Here is a 16,098-nt window from a genome sequence, read left to right on the forward strand (position 1 = left end):
GATTCAAGTCGATTAGAGAAAAGCGGTTGCTAGCTGTGTAAAGATGAGATCATAATCATAGTAAAATATAATTGCACGATTCAACGAGAGATTGCCGAATGCCTCAAAGATTTTACCATTGCAGAAAGACGACTTATGAATATGATGATGAATTATTATCCTTACTATACCTCCACCAATATATATGCCATACAAAGGAATGATATCAAACATCCAAGAAATTGTACTTGGTGTTCGAAATTAATTGATCTATTTAAAAAAGTGAGTTGTGAGTAGTTGAATAAACTGTAATGTAAATATTACGTATTAAACAGCTCGCATTTTCTGTCATTTTACATTGAGTATGAAACTACGGACGTCTATACTTCCGTAAATGCATCGGTAGCACTATGTACACATGGCGATCACTATAGCGTCGGAATAAAATGAAGATGATGTATGTCCTCCAATTTATTTTTCAATTCTAACACGAGATCAAATCCGAATTAGCATGAAGGCATGGGCAAATGTAATTAACTTCATTCACCATATCAATTTAAAAGGAAACAAAATAACTTTTCTACATTTTGTCGTGTTATTTTCCGCAATACCGATATGATCAAGCCCTCTCGGCGATAAAGCGCTATAATTTCATTTAGGATTGCTCTAGAATCGAACATGTGCATCGAATTGTAATTATTTATATGCATTTATTTGATCTGAAGTCCGTCTAACGTAAGAACGATCTCGAGATTCGGGATAAAAACGTATGAATGATTCTCGCATGCGAGATAAAATTGCTATGACAAAAGATGTCGACTAGCTTGCAAATTACTGATGGTCTCAATCAACGGGTAATATTTCCATTGTTTAATTATTTACGATGCTATTTGACCCATGATATCACTCAAGCGCGAATGATCGCATTACTGCGAGTAATATTTCGTACGTCGACCGCCAAACCACTTGCGTTAGAAGTCTAACGTCTGAATTGAGTAAACAGCTGCGAATGTCTGACGTAAGCCAAGTTCAACAGACTCATAAAATACTGTTTCAGGAGATTTCACATTTCCGTCTCGCAGTTAAATTCCCAATCACGCGAGAAATCCCTCCTCCGTTGACAGTCGAAAACAACCACCGTTGCTGCTTAGCGTACTTGTAGCTGCGTATGTGAGTTTTCATGCCGTAAATCAGAGAAACTCCGAATCCTTAGGCGGTAATAATAATGATTATCTTTTTGATGAAAGGATTTTATAAGGTAGAGATTTTGCCACTGCCATAACATTATTTATTATTTTTGTTGCATCACGCCTTGAAACACTATAGACACCGAAAACAATGATGGAAGACTTGGAAATGGAAGCTACAAGGGAGCTGAATGATACCTCACATGAGAGTCTTGTGGGTACGGCTATAAAAGAGGTATGACGATTGAACATTCCATGAATTGAGTTGATTTTGTATCGACACACTGACCTACATATATTTGCATACCGTCATCACCAAAAATACGTATGGTGTGTGGAGTCGAAACCTATTGAAAACCTGGATATCAAATGTCATGAAGGCCGGCACGCCATGCTGTTATATAAACGACAATAGTTTAGTGGTTTTCAACCTTATGGAACACCAACCGGCCTTTTACTTTTAGCAAAAATTTCATCCGCACTAGCCAACCGAAAATTATTACATTTTTTATACCAATCTCCGAAAGTTTGGTTACTGATTTGTCGCTGGCTGGGTTTCTGCTGTACTGGCAATTTCAGACCCGTAGAACCCAACTTCTTGATGTATAGCACCCCGCATCAGGCCATTATCTCACTCCTTATCCTCGTTTTGGTAAAAACTGTCATCTAATGCAGTGCTTCTCAATCTTTTTCAGTTCGAGACCCATTTATCATCCAAATTTCATTGCGCGACCCACCAGACGCCCTTCTACGACTAACGCTTAAACCACGGCTCGTGGGCGCTAGTAATTATGTTGTCGGTGCGTTACAGCTATCTGACCGAGCCTAGCCTGAATATTTTCCCGAAATCATGATGGCATTCGGTCAATGATATTGGAAATTGCATATACTACTACGGATTTTTGCGATAGTGATATTTGGAGACAGTCAATTAGGCACCTCTAGTCAATGATCAATTCGGCTTATATCTACCGAAGGTTTCGATCCTTTTCGGCAGAGGTTTTCTCACTGTCGCTCTTTTGGCAGCACATTTCGCGGAGTCGCATGTTGGCCGGAACTTTATATGTCTCGGTATGTTGTGGCGCGGTAATGGCCGACACCGGAAGGCCTATTTTCATAAATTATGTGTTTTATTTTATAAGAGATATGGGTACCCCTATTAAAACCAAGACATCTAACGATTTCAAATCGCGCACCGCGCGAAGAAAATTCAAAATAAGTTTAATAATTCTCCAAACCAATACTCCCTCAGTTATCTTGATTCATGAGATAATGTTGGCCCCTCTTCGAGCTCGATGCACCAATTGGGGGTTGGGGTGCAGCAGTTAAGGTCCATCATGTAACAGATGAATACAGACGTGAAAGGCTTATCTAGGCTCCTCGCTATCAGATCTGCTTAAGCTGTGTTTTAAAATAGTCTAGAAGTGGACCGTGCTTTATGTCGTCAGATCAAGAATCATAATAAGAATATCGGCCTGGTGTAAATTACCATTGTAGTAGAAAAACTCCACGAATATCGCAAACAGACGAGAAAGCGCGTATCCAATCAGCAATTCGTCAGTCCGTCGAACACAAAGGGGTTATGAGTAGCTTGCGTTGCGGTAATTGTTTGCTGATTATAACGACGAATCGGACTAGATTGCTGCATTTCCGGATCAACGTTCGAGAAGCCTTTGGAGGAAAGAATTAATTTCAAACTCACGCATACACATTAACACACTGTCGGATTTCACGCTACAATCAATATGACTGTGACGAAAATGTGCCTCACTAATTAGTGTGAGCACGGTGACGAGGCGTGTCGCGCTTAGGGCGCAAACAATTTAATTTGCAGAAGAATGTGCATTTACTCTTCTATTCTTGACAATATGAAATGTTTGGAAAATTTGGAAATTCGAATACGAAAGTGTAACATTTAGGAAGTCTTCGCGACCCACCGGTTGAGAGGCACTGATCTAATGCAGTGCTCCAAAGCTCTCGTCTGCAGACTAGTTTGTTGTTCATCGAGGAGTTTTTTACTAGTGTGCAAAAAGTTGCTCTTCTTTTTTATGTTATGGTAATGTCGATAATTCTGGTAATCCAGTTAACTGACTAAAATATAAAACATTCAACCCCCTCTTTTGATGGTAATTCAAGGAGCGGTGTGACTGCCTGCGCGTATGTATGTATGTATATGCGGGTATTACGTATTTCTGAAAAATCCTTACCATGGACGAATACTTTTCATTTAGCGAATTCATGTTAGCCAGAGCTTACATTCATTACGTCGGCTATAAACTCTTTGAATAAAAGTGTATCCGGAGTTCCCAAACTTACCGTAAAAGCGTTTGAAAAGCTTGCTGTCGTTTGTGTCATCTTATCCGTGGTAGGCTACTTAGCCGAGTCTTTTCGCGGTAATCGCGGCCGTCGGCGAATCATTTCTTGAAATAATTAGTGCAATTTCCTAAAAATTTAAAATTAACGAGATATCTGATTGCAATTAAATCATAGAAGTCGATTGGACGAGCATTTTTCATTCCAGGAACCGTACATGTGAATTGATCCGATACCCTCTTTTAGCTCAATCGAAATAGTCATATGTGTAAACAGAAGGAAAGGAAAGGTAAGGACGTAGTTTATTTTTGTCCTTGATGTTTTTGCGGCATATACACCGACTCATGATACACATACACGCGATCTGCGCATATGCATACCATGAGTACATGATGTGCATATGCCGCTGGACAAGGAAGTGCAGATATAGCCATTACAGCTTTCTAAGTCATGCACCACCCCTCCATGCTATCCCAGTTATGCATGAGCGCCAAGCAGGGAAGCCATGGATACCAGTGTTACTAATCAGGTCTTTGGTCTGACCCCGGTCGGGAATCGAACCCACGACCTACCGATCAAGAAGCAGGACGCTTAACCATTACGCTATCTTGTCGGAATACAAACACGCTCGGAGTGACCGAATAACCTATAGATCTGTGGTTCTCAAACTATTCAAAAAAATTCACGAGGCGGTCCCTTGGAAGATTTTTAACTGGCTCGTGGTCCGTAACAAAATCCGCTGAGAACAACACGCTGGAGTATATGGTGTCAATGTGACTTTATGTTGAGTAACGATGTAATTTTAGGTCACCTTCGAGTTTGGTTTAAGAAATAAGTTGCCTGAAACTTTATATATTACAAAGAACTGTATCTTAGGACCGTTTAAATTTTTAGAAACGTGCTTCACGGTCCTACAAAAATGGTCTCGTGAACCCCAAAATGACCGCGGACCCCAGTTTGATAACCACTGCTACAAATTGTTATCTGGCGCGTGAAGCAGGATGTCTAGTAACGCTATTTCGACCGGAAAATAGATGGAAATCGTTCCAAAATACCTAGACACGTTGTTATAGTCATGGCACTTGATAGACGGAATACTATTCATTGAAACCCCGCCAACAACAGTGCCACGCAGACACAAGCTTGATCTGGCGACAGGCCATGATGCAACACTAGCCATTTCGGCGAGGCACAGAGGCGTCTCTGTGGATGATACATATAGTTGCCAGATTTACACATAAGATGTCAAGTAGATCTGGGTGGAGTAGATGGCTTTTTGTAGTCACAGGTGGGTCGTGGAACGTTTTAAAATCGGAATTTTGGTTGAGACCATGAATGGATTTGGAGAACATGATTTATATGAATAATTTTTAACCATTTCCTACTAATGAAACTGTAAAGAAGGGAAATGTTTCCCAACTGGTAGTTGAAACAAAATTTCAAGGAAATTTGCAGGCGTTTAGAGAAAATTTAAGTGGTAACTTTCTAGAGTATTATTGAGTCGGCGGAGCTAAATTTGGTTACAACTGGAATAACACAATCATTTTCTTGTCTTTGTAGCAGCCTATGGGATATAGTCTAAGTACTGACATTTTCGCAAAGTAGTTGCGATTCCTCAACTCGAAATGAGTATATGAATATGTATGTGCGTTATTCATTCGATTCGACTAATAAAATACAAAAATACGATGATCGCAAAATCTTGACATTTGTTTAAACTACTACTTATACTTCTACTTAAGTAGCTTTCTTGCCTACTTTGACCACCTCTGCTGATATGACATTCCGTTATATGTTGGCTAAATTGCAAGAGTGAAATTAAGGCAAGATGGCAATAGTCACCATGTATACCGCAGCACATGAATATCTAAACTGTGTCGAGCCATTCATATTACCTTTAATTTGCACCCTGTTGTTCCGGATATTTGTAAATATGTTCAAGTTGTGTTTCAATCTTTTTGCCATACATCTGACCAAGCATCATCCTGGTCAAATTGAGATCTGAAACAGCCTTCCGGTACAGTTAAGACGACTAGGCGCATGTGTATTTAAGTATACCATCTGGCTGAACATTTCAGCTTCACTGCACCATATCGACACCCGGTTATAGGCGACCCCGCAAATATCTTCAGTTATGGACGTTGGGAAGCTCAATCCACCTCATGTGTATGGTTGTTCAATTACAGAATGAAGAACAGCAGATGATTTTGAGAATCGCAGCGGAAGAAGGGGATAGAAAAGTTAATCAAACCGAAAATGATGGTAACAGATTGTTGTACTCGCTTCATGACAATCCTTCCTGGTCTACATCCGTATTCCTCGGTATGCAGGTAGAAATAGGCGTCTTGGGACGATTATTAACGATTTGTGAATGCATCCCAGTGAGGGTATCGGTAACATAGACTTCGGGTTTGCCGTTGCAGCATTGCTTCTTGGCAATCGGAAGCTTGATTGGCCCGCCGCTACTTTTGGCAAACGCCCTATGCATGAAAGAAAATGACGAGGGCTATCTAGCACTAGCGACAGTTCTGAATACACTATTTTTTATCTCTGGTATATCTACATTTCTACAAGTAACATTGGGTTCCAGGTAGGTTTCTTCTGTACTATTCGCGCGCAGTTCGGTGGAATTTGAAGACATTTCTTTCAGATTGCCGATCCTACAAGGAGCGTCCTTTAGTTTTCTGCCGCCGGCTTTAGCCATACTGAGTCTACCACATAACAAATGTCCAAGCGATTACCTCAACGCTACACTAGCAAATGGGAATTTGTTGTATAACGATACTGATGGCGAGCTTGTCGACAGCCAGGAGCTTTGGATGAGAAGGATGAGGGAGGTTTGTGAAATGATTTTTGTTATCACGCAACAACGGGTAGAGGTAAAGGGCTACAACCAAGCCACTAGTTTCCGAGTCATAAGTTAATTTTACTTTTATAGTTTTTACTGGAGTCAAGTTGTATTCATCACCGAGTCAATTCCGAGTCGATGTCAGTGAGCGACGGGTCGAGTCCAGGTCTTAATGTTCAGTATCGATTTCGAGTCAGGTTCAACTCAGTTCTGTGAAGCTCTTGGGTAATATCGAAAATAGGATCCATGATATACCCCTACTCCTTTTTCCACTCTAAACACATTCATTCAAAGATATAAAAGGCAGTTTCTAGGCCTATATTTCAATTATCGGTCCTGATATGCGAGACTTGAGTAAATTATATAGAATGAGTCCAGTCATATAACTTGGTCGAACCGTGTGCAATGTCTCTATAGTACAAGTCGAGTCAATACACAAATTGACACGAGTAAGTCGAGGGATTTTGAATTTTTAAGAAAAGAACTCGAGTCGAGTAGAGTCAACGAAAAATTGCAAATCGAGTCCGACTCGGGTAATTACAACCTTGGGTATAGAGCAATTGAAATACTTGTGTTAAGCATTTTAGCGGGTCAAAAACCTGTATAAATTTGCAGCTTATTTTCCCATAAGAAACATCGCATCGCCACGACGCTTCTAGCACGTTATTAGGTACTGTCTAGCTACACTCCATCGCAGGGCCGTTGCTCTGCCTGCACACCGCTGCTATACAGCTTCCTAGATAGTGAGGTGTTTAAAATCGCATGGTAACTTAAGTTCTGCAGTCGATGAAGAATTGTCCTAGTCGAAACTTTCTGGATAAGGTCAACAGGATTGCTGTATGTTAAGTGTGGTTTTGACGTTTGAAGCTTCGAAAGCCTTCGCGTTTCTTGCGAATTATTTTTGGTTCTCCAGAGTCTAACTTCCTAATCGGTATCATCCCGTGTTTCAGTATGGCTGCTAACTGTTTTAATTGGTTAATTGTCTCTCTTGAGAGCCAAATATCACTAGCTGCAGTAATCACAGAATTCACCTTCTTTAACAAACTCGAGGCTTGATGTTATTCTTCCATTTGCACCTTCTTTCGTACCTTTTTGTTTTAGAATGGATTTTGAAAGACGTCGTAATTTTGTGAAAATGAACAATTTTGTGTTATTTCATATATCTTACTATTTAGTATGCTGTAAACCGGAAGCAGTCACACAAAGCAATGGCCGTTGCAGCCAAGTGCAGTCAAACAGTAGCTTGTAACTAGGGCAATTTTTTGCCTAAAACACACAGGATTTTGACCGAAAAAATCATAGTTTTGATATCTTGAGTGATACCTGAAAAAACTAATTTTGCCCTCATGTATGTAAATTAGGTGTTTTCGCACATAATGTTAGAATTTTAGTACTTATCTTCATTTCTGTTTGGAATTGTCTGTCCTTACTAAGTAGTTTGGCATGAAAAAAAACTTTTTTGACATAAAAACTGACAAGTTTTTACATGAATAAACTTTATTTTAACGAAATCCGGACCAATGAAGAATTTCAGTAGTTACATCACGCATTATTGTAGAAATAATTAAAATATGTACAACGAAAGATACTTTCCTTCATTCTCGGGTAGAAGGTGTCTGTCCTTACTAAATAGCTTGCCAATAATGGAGAAAGAACGTTCAAAAGCAACAACAGCAGTTGTTGGCTGGCAACACTGGAGTTCTGCGTACACTGCTGGTGAAACACCGTGTTGCTTCATTCTGACAATGTTGTCTACACCGCAATTTTTCATCATGAGCTTATTGATAAGAACCAATACCCACGCCATCTTGCGTTAGGATATTGTGGTACGCTCAGCATAACACCATGACAACCTATTTGTTTCAGCGTTTATGATTCACAATGAGCAGACAATGGGCCGTCTACGGTGGTAGGCCTATAAAGTATAGACTACAAGCTGTAAAATGTCAAAATGATCAGTTGATTTCTTTTGATATGTAAAAAAAAAACTCCATACTTATAACGAACTATAACCGTTGTGGTGACGCTATGCTTCTGTCGGAAATAACTGGATACGGACTTATGCAGATTTCATATGCCAAGTTTTGATATGCTCACTAAATGTAAAGTTCTAATTTTGTAAATGTATATTTGTATATATATTATATTAGAAATGTATAGGAATGGCAGTGGTTGCTGCCGTCGCTCCCCTATTAGTAAACGGAGGAGTATCAGAGGAAGGTAAATTGTCATTATTTCCTGGACAGATCCAAGGTGCGATCGCTGTAGCTGGATTATTCGAGATCATGCTTGGATTGACTGGCGCGATTGGGTTTTTGACTCGCTTCATCGGGCCGCTGACCGTAGCTCCAGCGATAGGCTTGCTTGGATTATCCCTCATTCACGCAGCAGCGAAAAACGCGTCGGCTCAATGGGGCGTGGCGGTCTTGTAAGTGAATCTCGCAGTATGACACGCTGAATGATTCCGAAAATAAGCTCGATGTTAACACAGTTTAGGCAACATTCCGTAAATAACATAAGACTGCATTCGCACCTAATTCTTGCGTAGAATAGAAAATTGAACTGGCTTGTCAGTGCCGACTAATTCGTAATTACCATCAAGAATTCAAAGTTTTTTTTCGAGATCGTATTCATTGCCACATTGCAATTGCGGTTGCAATCAGTTTATTATCCGCTATAATTCTGCAAGTTAGACGTGGATCGTCTTGATAAAATTATGAATCTGAACCTTTCTGCATGCGGCTTGAGATCCTTTCTTGCACTTGATAACATCGGTTCAATTCACACAGATAGTTAAGTATATTACGGCAGACCTGCTCATGCAATGAGCAAAGCGACGTATCGTACTACCATGAGAGGAGTTAGATTAAAACCAAATATACCAGAGTATCATAACATTAACTCGGACGTACCCGAGAAACCAGAACACTTTCAGAATAAGTCAACCGCACCCATACTGGGAGACTAATGGCAAGCTACCTAAGTTCCAGAATATTGCGGACACTGTTGTACTGTAAACAACGAACACACAATATATACGTTATATATATACAACAGTTCAACAATGTCTCCAAACAACAGTGTTGGGATCAAGTCACTACCTTCGAGTCACGAGTCATTTCGAGTCATTGCACATTTTGACTCGAGTCAAGTCAAGTCAATCGATTTTCAAAGGTGACTCGAGTCAAGTCAAGTCACTCGATTTTTGGAGGTGACTCGAGTCAAGTCAAGTCAAGTCAAGTCAAGTCACGAGTCAAGTCACATTTCAAGTCAAGTTGCCCTTTCGAAGTGTATATGAGGCATGAATACGTCATTGCAATTTGCTAGCTGCCTGAAATACAGTTCGAGTGGTCATTGATTCCGAACCAATGAACGAATATAGAGTTAAATATAAACGCAAGAAGGCGCTGTATCGGTCACATATGCGTGGAACTGGTAAACTACGTAATTGCATAGTCTCAGTTTAGAGTTACCAGCCAAAATAGGGAATCGGAATGACAATGATGTAATACATTGTAGCCTACCCAGTTACAAATAGATATGATACTATTGGAGCCTGCGACAATGGTTGCGGAGGACTACATAAACTATATTCGAATTGAATTTCAATAAAACAAGAGGTTTGGTTATGGTAAGAACAGATAACAGAAACAGACATTTTGCTATTCTATTACTTTACTGCTTGAGTTACGACAACGTATACTGTAAGCTTCTATCACTTCGTTTGCGGTCAATTTATTTGTGAGAGAACAGTCGAGGCTGAGTGAAACGAACGGCCATTGAATGATTGGTCGCTTTCAATGGTTACACAAGCGTTTCGCGAAAAATCCGAGCATATGCAAGATACTGTGATTTTTATCGATACCGATTACTTGATGACTTGAAATTGACTCGTGAATTTTGCTCCGAGTCACGAGTCAATCCACATTTCTGATACGCCGAGTCAAGTCAAGTCAAGTCATTTTAACAAAGTGACTCGAGTCAAGTCAAGTCACGCGAAAAAGGTGACTCGAGTCTGACTCGAGTCAAGTCATGACTCGAGTCATCCCAACACTGCCAAACAATAAGAAAATCATCATTTTCAACACGGATGAGGAGCAAAAAGATCGAGTTAGCTAGTCTGATAATATATTTTTAGCCATGTAATTATAGCCGCTTTCAAGCGATGCGATGCGAATTGAGATTTCATTCACCATCTAATGCAGTGGTTCTCAACCTTCTTGACCTCGCGGACCGGTAAACCTTCAAAAATCAAAACGAACCCTAAATGTAATTACGACAAATGTATGCAACTCAAATGTGATTGTTCGGTATCCTTTGAAAGGAATGAGATGCTGTTCGCTAGACCCCATTATACTACTATCATCGCATAATTGCAATGTCGGAATTTAACGACCCTTGTTTAAAAGTCTTCCGCGGCTTTCGCATATAACTTGTTCGAAACGAGTCTTAGACTACTTTTAAACAGTTTCGTACTACTAATCTTGCACAAATGCGACGTACGCCCAAAGTAGACCACGAAATGTCTATTACGACACGATGCAAAAATATTCGCCACAAACTTCTCACTCAATTTATAATAAACGTAAGACCTTGGTAGCTTTCACACTCTATTTAACGTCCACTTGCGAATGAATATAACTTTATTAGTTACACGAGCTTTCGGAGCGCTGCTCCTTCATCAGGTGTCAAAGCGAAAGTAACGCAAAAAGAGCAACGCAAAAATATTTTCAATTTGAACATATACATATTATGACATCATAGGGAGTGAGAAATTATAGATTCCGAAGTCACGTACTCTATGGCGTCATAGACACAAGTATCAAGTTTTGATTTGAAATGCAAATAGTGAGTTATGTGCCTAAAATCGGATTGGATAAGGTGTTATATGCTAATTTGAAAAGAACAAAAGGCGTTAAGTCAAACATTCATGGTGTAGTGAGACATACATCCTCTATCTATATTCAGCCCTTGTCGGAAAGTATCAAATTTGTCGATATATTTTTGTTCTGTAGCCTTGCGGAGAGTAGCGTCTTCCATGTTCCCGACCAATACATTGACAGTCATGTCGCTCTCCGAGTGCCCAGCGGAAGAAAAATGATCACCGACAGGCTTCGATTTGTTACCTTTCGAGATATCATGTCGGTGACCATTTACTCTCTTGTGGAGAGGTTGACTGGTTTCTCCTACGTACCACGCATTCGTACATCCTTTTCGACAGCGAATCAAATATACGACATTACTTGATTTACAAGTAAAGTGGCCTTTGATGTTGTGCCGGGCGAGTCCTCTTGTAATCACGGTGCTGTGATTGAGAATAGCACACGTCTTGCATGATGGCTGTCCGCAATCTTCCACGCCATTTTCTCGTCTTGACCGAGGTAGCCTACTATTTACCAAAATGTTACGCAAGTTGCGTGGTTGACGTATGGCTAGAATAGGTCTTTGCGGGAACACTTCATTGCATTTCGGATCGTTGATTAGTATTCGCTGATGTTTTCGTAAAATCTTACGGATCTTTTCTGCTCCCGGGAAATAAGTAGTGACCAGCGGCACTCTGCGATCTTGAGTTTCCTCATTGTGATTTCGGCTGCAATCAAGGAGCTTTTCTCGTGGTACATTGAGGGCCCTTTTTATTTGATTCCTTATCAGCTGTTGATCGTAGCCAGATTTGATTAGTTCGTGTTTCAAAACTTCCAAATGTTCATTTTTGTCCTCTTTCTTCGAGCAAATTTTATGAATTCGAAGGGCTTTGCTGTAGACTATTCCTTTTTTGCAGTGTATTGGATGGAAACTGTGGTAGTTTAAAATCTTACCAGAGTCCGTTGGTTTACGATAGAGTGACGTGAAAATGCGACCTCCTTCGATGTTGACAAGCGTGTCGAGGAATGAAACTGCAGTCATCGAGCTCTCCATGGTCAGACGAATGTTAGGGTGAAATTCGTTTATTGATTCATGAAACTTTTTCAGTGACTGTTCTCCATGGGTCCATATCATGAAAATGTCGTCGATGTATCTCGTATAAAATATTGGCCGCAGTTTTTGTGTCTCCATGAAATCCTCCTCAAAATGATGCATGAAAAGATTTGCGTATTGCGGAGCAAATTTCGTGCCCATTGCCGTTCCTTGAAGCTGTAGAAAGATCTCTTCGTTGAATTCGAACGTGTTGTGAGTTAACGTGAAGCCGATAAGTTCCATGATGGATTTCTTTAAAGGATGTCCAATTTCTGCAAGAGATCTCTCCACAGCCTCCATGCCATCCTTATGAGGAATACTTGTATACAGGGATGATACGTCCATGGTGACTAATATCGTTCCTGATACTAAGTGATTGACATTCATGAGTTTGTTTAAAAAGTCCGTGGTGTCGCGACAAAAACTTGGTGTGCTTTTCACCAATGGTTTAAGGTGTTTTTCCACGTATCCGGATATGTCTTCCGTTAGAGTTTTGTTGCATGACACGATGGGGCGTCCAGGAATATTCTCTTTGTGCAATTTCGGTAGAAGATAGAAGCGGCCAAGAGAGGGATCAGACGGGATATTGATCTTTGATTTCTCGTCTTCTTCCATATCCAACGATTTTATAATATTCTTTAATCGTTTTGTGTGTTCTTTCGTTGGGTCACAATATAGTTTCTGATACGACACGGAGTCGTTCAACTGTCTGTAGCCTTCTTCTAAATAGTCTTTCAGGTCCATGACGACTACTTTTCCTCCTTTATCAGCAGGCTTGATTACGATGCTCTCTTCCTGTTTGAGTTCTGTGATTGCCCTTTTCTGCTCCTTCGTAAGATTTTCGTTGTAGCTTCTGTTCAGGTGTTTGGACTTACTAATGAATGTGGCGTTAATTTGGTTGTGGAAACTTTCTAGATATTTGTCCAAATTGTTGTTTTCGCCGTGAGGTGCCCTCCATCTTATGTTTTTCTTGGGCTTCTTGCTACTTTGTTCAGTTATCTCGTTCCCATTCTGAGAAGCTTGAATTTCCGGATTGACATCGTAAAAATGGTACTTGTTCCTCATTCTTCTGTCGAATTCATCGGCGTCTCCAGCTAACACGTAAGGATCTAGATTTTGAGTAGGGCAGAATTTTAAATTAAGACTGAGAACATCGATTTGGGATTGCGTCAAGGTTTTGCTAGACAGGTTAGCAACGGCTATATCTGATTTATTACTTATAGCTGTGGCGCCCGGTGGCAGTGAAATTTCGGATTTTTCCCTCTCCAGTACCAATTGCGTGATTTTTTTCTCCTTTTGAAGTATCATACCTTTGACTTCGTTCGTCGAAATTTGTTTAGCCAATTCACGCAAATCTCTTTGTAATTGGTGATCATCAACTAGATTTATGGTGCCTTCAATATCGTACCTGAATTTCGCTCGGCTTCGATAGTGGATATCGGTCAGATGTGACATCAATTTCTTCGACATTCGCCGAGCCAAGTTTTCTGAGTACGTGGTCTTGAAAGTGTTACGTAGTGGGTTTTGAATTCGTAGACCTTTCGGGATGAGGTCGCGCTTTTTACATTCCAATAGAAAAAAAATATCAGCGTTTTTGCGAGCAATCTTCTTGGCGATCCTTTCCACTTTAATTCGGCATTTTCTAGTGTGATCCATAGTTGAATACTTTGTTGCGCCGATAGCAGACGATATATATAAACGTAAGACCTTGGTAGCTTTCACACTCTATTTAACGTCCACTTGCGAATGAATATAACTTTATTAGTTACACGAGCTTTCGGAGCGCTGCTCCTTCATCAGGTGTCAAAGCGAAAGTAACGCAAAAAGAGCAACGCAAAAATATTTTCAATTTGAACATATACATATTATGACATCATAGGGAGTGAGAAATTATAGATTCCGAAGTCACGTACTCTATGGCGTCATAGACACAAGTATCAAGTTTTGATTTGAAATGCAAATAGTGAGTTATGTGCCTAAAATCGGATTGGATAAGGTGTTATATGCTAATTTGAAAAGAACAAAAGGCGTTAAGTCAAACATTCATGGTGTAGTGAGACATACATCCTCTATCTATATTCAGCCCTTGTCGGAAAGTATCAAATTTGTCGATATATTTTTGTTCTGTAGCCTTGCGGAGAGTAGCGTCTTCCATGTTCCCGACCAATACATTGACAGTCATGTCGCTCTCCGAGTGCCCAGCGGAAGAAAAATGATCACCGACAGGCTTCGATTTGTTACCTTTCGAGATATCATGTCGGTGACCATTTACTCTCTTGTGGAGAGGTTGACTGGTTTCTCCTACGTACCACGCATTCGTACATCCTTTTCGACAGCGAATCAAATATACGACATTACTTGATTTACAAGTAAAGTGGCCTTTGATGTTGTGCCGGGCGAGTCCTCTTGTAATCACGGTGCTGTGATTGAGAATAGCACACGTCTTGCATGATGGCTGTCCGCAATCTTCCACGCCATTTTCTCGTCTTGACCGAGGTAGCCTACTATTTACCAAAATGTTACGCAAGTTGCGTGGTTGACGTATGGCTAGAATAGGTCTTTGCGGGAACACTTCATTGCATTTCGGATCGTTGATTAGTATTCGCTGATGTTTTCGTAAAATCTTACGGATCTTTTCTGCTCCCGGGAAATAAGTAGTGACCAGCGGCACTCTGCGATCTTGAGTTTCCTCATTGTGATTTCGGCTGCAATCAAGGAGCTTTTCTCGTGGTACATTGAGGGCCCTTTTTATTTGATTCCTTATCAGCTGTTGATCGTAGCCAGATTTGATTAGTTCGTGTTTCAAAACTTCCAAATGTTCATTTTTGTCCTCTTTCTTCGAGCAAATTTTATGAATTCGAAGGGCTTTGCTGTAGACTATTCCTTTTTTGCAGTGTATTGGATGGAAACTGTGGTAGTTTAAAATCTTACCAGAGTCCGTTGGTTTACGATAGAGTGACGTGAAAATGCGACCTCCTTCGATGTTGACAAGCGTGTCGAGGAATGAAACTGCAGTCATCGAGCTCTCCATGGTCAGACGAATGTTAGGGTGAAATTCGTTTATTGATTCATGAAACTTTTTCAGTGACTGTTCTCCATGGGTCCATATCATGAAAATGTCGTCGATGTATCTCGTATAAAATATTGGCCGCAGTTTTTGTGTCTCCATGAAATCCTCCTCAAAATGATGCATGAAAAGATTTGCGTATTGCGGAGCAAATTTCGTGCCCATTGCCGTTCCTTGAAGCTGTAGAAAGATCTCTTCGTTGATCTCTTCTCACTCCCTATGATGTCATAATATGTATATGTTCAAATTGAAAATATTTTTGCGTTGCTCTTTTTGCGTTACTTTCGCTTTGACACCTGATGAAGGAGCAGCGCTCCGAAAGCTCGTGTAACTAATAAAGTTATATTCATTCGCAAGTGGACGTTAAATAGAGTGTGAAAGCTACCAAGGTCTTACGTTTATATATATCGTCTGCTATCGGCGCAACAAAGTATTCAATTTATAATATGAAGTTAAATTTCTCTAAATATTGGACAAGCGTCCATCTTGGCATCTTCCCGGATATTCGAATTGAGATTAATAAATTATGACATATGTCGCAGTCCGGCAGGAAGCTTCCCAATGAGCGGCGGGTGAGAACCACTGATTGAATGCACTGCCGTCTGCGACACGATGTTCCACTGTTCATATAGTTTTCAATACAGCATCCACTGTAACAAAATATTTATTAAACTCGAAGACTTTTCGGGTGTCACAAGCCTTTTTGGTTTTGCTTTTAAATCTGTTTAAATCCCTTTAGTGTGCCGATA

At 40.3% G+C, this 16,098-nt stretch overlaps 1 protein-coding gene across 1 annotated transcript in view; it reads left to right on the forward strand.

The window, feature by feature from the left end:
* The first annotated feature begins 767 nt into the window (after nucleotides 1-767).
* Nucleotides 768-16,098, forward strand: part of LOC145435842 (solute carrier family 23 member 1-like) — a 31,181-nt gene continuing 15,850 nt past the window's right edge. Inside the window, exons 1-5 of the mRNA XM_080313111.1 lie at nucleotides 768-1,401; nucleotides 5,666-5,809; nucleotides 5,903-6,069; nucleotides 6,130-6,316; nucleotides 8,574-8,755. Of these exons, the coding sequence (XP_080169237.1) occupies nucleotides 1,318-1,401; nucleotides 5,666-5,809; nucleotides 5,903-6,069; nucleotides 6,130-6,316; nucleotides 8,574-8,755 (764 nt within the window). The 5' untranslated portion in view covers nucleotides 768-1,317. The remainder of the gene's footprint in view (nucleotides 1,402-5,665; nucleotides 5,810-5,902; nucleotides 6,070-6,129; nucleotides 6,317-8,573; nucleotides 8,756-16,098) is intronic.

Source organism: Botryllus schlosseri, chromosome 3, assembly GCF_051294905.1.
Source record: "Botryllus schlosseri isolate E-star chromosome 3, Bs_hap1, whole genome shotgun sequence".
In the NCBI taxonomy this organism is placed as follows: Eukaryota; Metazoa; Chordata; class Ascidiacea; order Stolidobranchia; family Styelidae; genus Botryllus; species Botryllus schlosseri.